Source organism: Cryptomeria japonica, unplaced genomic scaffold, assembly GCF_030272615.1.
Source record: "Cryptomeria japonica unplaced genomic scaffold, Sugi_1.0 HiC_scaffold_160, whole genome shotgun sequence".
Lineage (NCBI taxonomy): Eukaryota > Viridiplantae > Streptophyta > Pinopsida > Cupressales > Cupressaceae > Cryptomeria > Cryptomeria japonica.
Genome location: NW_026728982.1, coordinates 111119 through 115368, shown reverse-complemented (window position 1 = coordinate 115368; position 4250 = coordinate 111119). Strand labels below are relative to the sequence as shown.

The following is a 4250-nucleotide window of genomic DNA, read 5'->3' as shown; positions in this document are numbered from 1 at the left end:
TTATAATTCTTCATAAAATTTAATACTAAGCATTAACATTATACTAATCAATCTACTCATTGAATTTTTTAACTCTTTTTTTCCTATAGCTTTCAAATATATATTTAACAAAAGAGAACCTTTTAAGCCTTTTACTGAAAATAGATTTTATGTCTATTGTGGGATGCATATTCTCAACATGTACACCCAACATTGCTTTTATATGACTTTGAGAGAGAGTGGTAGTTAGATGTCACTCTTGGTTGTAATTTGTTGTAGATCAAGTAGGATAGTGATGGATGTAGGTACTGACAAGTCCATATCAACATGGATTTATAGGTAATGAAATGTATTGATCAAGGGAATTGGCCCACATTGTGTAGCCAAAGGAGTGAATATTTTCACCAATAAATATTTGTTCAAAGGATTCTACCCTAAAATAGCAATTATTTTAACTCATTCTTGGATCCTAGACCTTCTCAACAAATTTTATTGAACTAACAACTTGTCTTTCTTAATTATTTTGTCCAAGGACACAACTTTGGCTTGATCAGCAAAAAGCATGGGTTGTGGTACTTGTAGTGCATGCATCACCCTTATATTGTAGGGAGTAGATTTAACAAAAGAAATTTGAGGAAAAGAAATCATGAGTAGGCTTAAAACATGATTTTTATTATGTCATAGGGGCGGGCTCTAAAGATATAATAAGTTGTTTTTTCAATCTCTTCTTGGTGTTCCATCTTTTATAATTACTCAAACTTTTATCTTTCTTTGGTCCCACAATCTCTAAATTGAGGTAGTTTTCATATAAATTTTTTTCTACTATAACAACAAAAAGTTAATTCAGTATTGCCAAAAAAATTTCTTCAAATAACTTTACAATTATATTCAATACGCAAAATTATTATATAGACAATAATTTTATTCGTTTTAACTAAAACAAAAACTAATAATATATTAACATTTATTTTTTAAGAATTAATCAACAAGTTCAAATTTCGTGACGCTTATTTTGTATGGAACGGTGGAAATGCACTCCAAGATCCTAATGTAATTATATTGAGTTCCATTTTACGCGTTTTCTTAATTATAGTGCATGTAAAAGAGCTTTCAATCTTTAGAAAAAGAAAAAAGAAAAAAATCAAATCTTATTTCATATTAATAGTGATATAGGCTCATTTATAGTTTGAAGGAGCAGTTAAGAGTTAACACTACGACTGTTAAAAATAGATTTTTGGATGTAAAAGTTGGTAAGGAAGAGATTTTTGGATGTAAAAGTTCTCATGAAGATAGATCGGATAATGAAGGAAGATATGGATATGGAGAACCTGGCGAAGATATCAATGGACATGAAGACGAAAGAAAGCTTGAAAATGGATCTGACGAAGATATGAATGTGCATGAAGATAGATCAGATGATGAAGTAAGATATGGATATATAGAACCTCCTGAAGATATGAATGGACATGAAGAAGAAAGAAATCTTGAAGATGGAATTGATGAAAATATGAAAGTGCATGCAGAAGAAAGATATTATGAAGATGGATCTGATGAAAGTAGATATGGACATGGAGGACCCGAGGAAGTTATGAACAACCATGAAGAAGAACATCATGAAGATGGATCTTATCAAAGAAGATATGGATATAGAAGATATAGGTATGGAGGGCCTTATGAAGATAGAAATTGGTATGCAGAAGCTGCTACTTTTGAGCAGATCTATCAATGTTATCCACCCATTTATACTGACAAACCAGAGCTTGAAAAAGCCAACAAAATTATAATGCCTCCTTCTGCTCTTTCTCGTCTGATATCTCAAGAAATAGAGTATCCAATGCTTTTCCAGCTTCAGAATACCATCACAGGTTGCATCTCACACTGTGGAGTACTTGAATTCGTGGCTGAGGAGGGTATCATTTATATGCCACTTTGGATGATGGAAAATATGCTTCTACAACCAGGAGATATAGTCAAATTGAAGCATACCACTCTTCCAAAGGGAACGAGTTTGAAATTGCAGCCCCACACAAAGAATTTATTAGACATATCCAACCCAAAAGCTTTCTTGGAGGTTTCTCTGAGGAACTTCTCTTGTTTGACCACAGGGGATACCATTAAGTTAGATTATAACAACACCATATATTGTATAAATATAGTGGAAACAAAACCTGAATCTGCCATAAGTGTGTTTGACGCAGACGTTGCTCCTCCTCTTGATTACAAAGAACCTGAAAGGCTGCCATTAAATCCTGCTAATATCTGCACTACTGCAACTAGTGCAAGATCAACAAGAGAAACTACTACATCTACAGAGCATGAAGAAAAATCTCAATGCAGATTTACTGCTTTCACTGGAGTTGGAAGGCGTCTGAATGGAAAACCTGTATCACCCAAAAGTCCGAAAGTTAAATCAGCAAGGTCAAGATCCCCTTCAAGAGCTCCAATACGTAAACCAGGTAAGCTTGTATTTGGTGACAAGACCTATCAAACCCATGCAGTTGCTATGGAATCTGGAAAGGTCGCGGCACAGAAAAGTGAAAAGGAAAGTGAAGAAGCTGAAAAGTTCAAACCTTTTACTGGCAAAAAGTATTCTTTAAAAGATTGATCTTTTTATCGATTCTTTCTTGTTCTGGATCTGTGTTCTTACAATGCAAACATTGTTTTATTTGAAGGGGAGAATGATCGATTGAAATATAAAATTATTATTACTATTTTTCCTTTTCAATGGTATTATTATTACGAGAATTTAATGTTCTATAAGCCACCATGTGTTTACCAAAAGGAAGCTGAAGATATTGTTTTGGAAGCTGAAGATATTGTCTACACATTTCCTAAAATAAAAATGAATTGATACAAACCGGAAGCAATAAAACTATTGTAAAATTTATGACAGTGGTACCAGCGATTACAAAATAGATGTTATAAATAGTAAGAATATTTAACAAATGCTTAATAATGGTTAGTTGTTGTCTTGTAATTTTACAATTTTTAGGATAACTGCAAGTGATTGATCATTTGTTATTGAAATGAGAATTTAATAATGATTGACTTTTTAATTATTGATGATCAAGTGATTTTTAGTAGAACGCTTTTGTAGATTGATTATTTACTATTGTAAATGCAAATTATAATATTATCTTATTATCTATGTTAAGCATTATTATTGGATCTGCAATATGTTAATTGCATTAGATTCTTGCACATGATTTAATAGTTAAAGTTCTATCTATAGTAGAATTTAGATACTATTGGATTGCTTAAGAAGATTTAATAGTTAAACTTCTATTTATAGTAGAATTTAGATACTATTGGATTGCATAAGTAGTATAGAGAAAAAGAAGTGTGTTAAATTTGTACAATGAAAAGTGTATAAACAATTTGACATTATAATCAAATAATCAGTATGCCAACATAATATACAGTATTATCATTTTCAAATTTTATTGAATTGAAAATACAATACAATTGAATTATTTACTATTATATAAAATTTAATCATTTCACAATATAATAATGAATCTTTTACTTGACATTCAAATATAAATATAATAACTACATTAAAAATAATTTTACATATTACATGAATTATCTATAAGAAACATAATATTATTGTTAGGATTCCCACAAATATTGAGAGGGGGGGGGGGGTGAATCAGTATCTAACTAGTAATAAGATTTTCTTAACTTAAAACATGTAGAGAAAATTAGAACTGTGTACCGGTAAACAGAAAGTAATGCAATAAACAAAGATAACAACAACCACATGAAAAACACACCATAACACAATATTTTAATGAGGAAACCCGGTGTGGGAAAAACCTTGGTGGGATTTGTGACCCACAATATTCACTTACTGGCCAATAAGAGAATATTACTGCTACAAGAGGGGCCTGCACATGCAGGAAGACCAAGTGCCTAGAGCTCACCGCTCAATTACAAAATGGGAAGTCTCACTGACTTACAAAATGGATTATATAAATCCAATGTCTTGTACTGCTTCAAAATAACATCTACTATGCCAAATCTAGTACCGGTTTATAGCTCTGCTTCATACATAAACCCTTAACCTATAATTTGCATAATAGGTCTGCCTTATTTTGCCTATATATTCCTCCTTCTATTACATATTTGTTCTACAATGATCTCTTATATATATGAGTCATTTTACAACTTGCCAAGTCGGCTTACAATGATTTTACAATAATAAACAAAATATATTAACAACAAAATTCTTGTCAGCTTCTGTGCCGGTATGCTTCCTTTCACTGCCG

General features: G+C 31.5%; 1 protein-coding gene across 1 annotated transcript; it reads left to right on the top strand.

Moving 5' to 3' along the window:
* The first annotated feature begins 1684 nt into the window (after window positions 1-1684).
* On the top strand, window positions 1685-2584 carry LOC131067265 (uncharacterized). Its single transcript, XM_058002217.1, has one exon. The coding sequence runs from the start codon at window positions 1763-1765 to the stop codon at window positions 2582-2584; it is 822 nt and encodes a 273-aa protein (XP_057858200.1). The 5' UTR covers window positions 1685-1762.
* Window positions 2585-4250: the final 1666 nt, after the last annotated feature.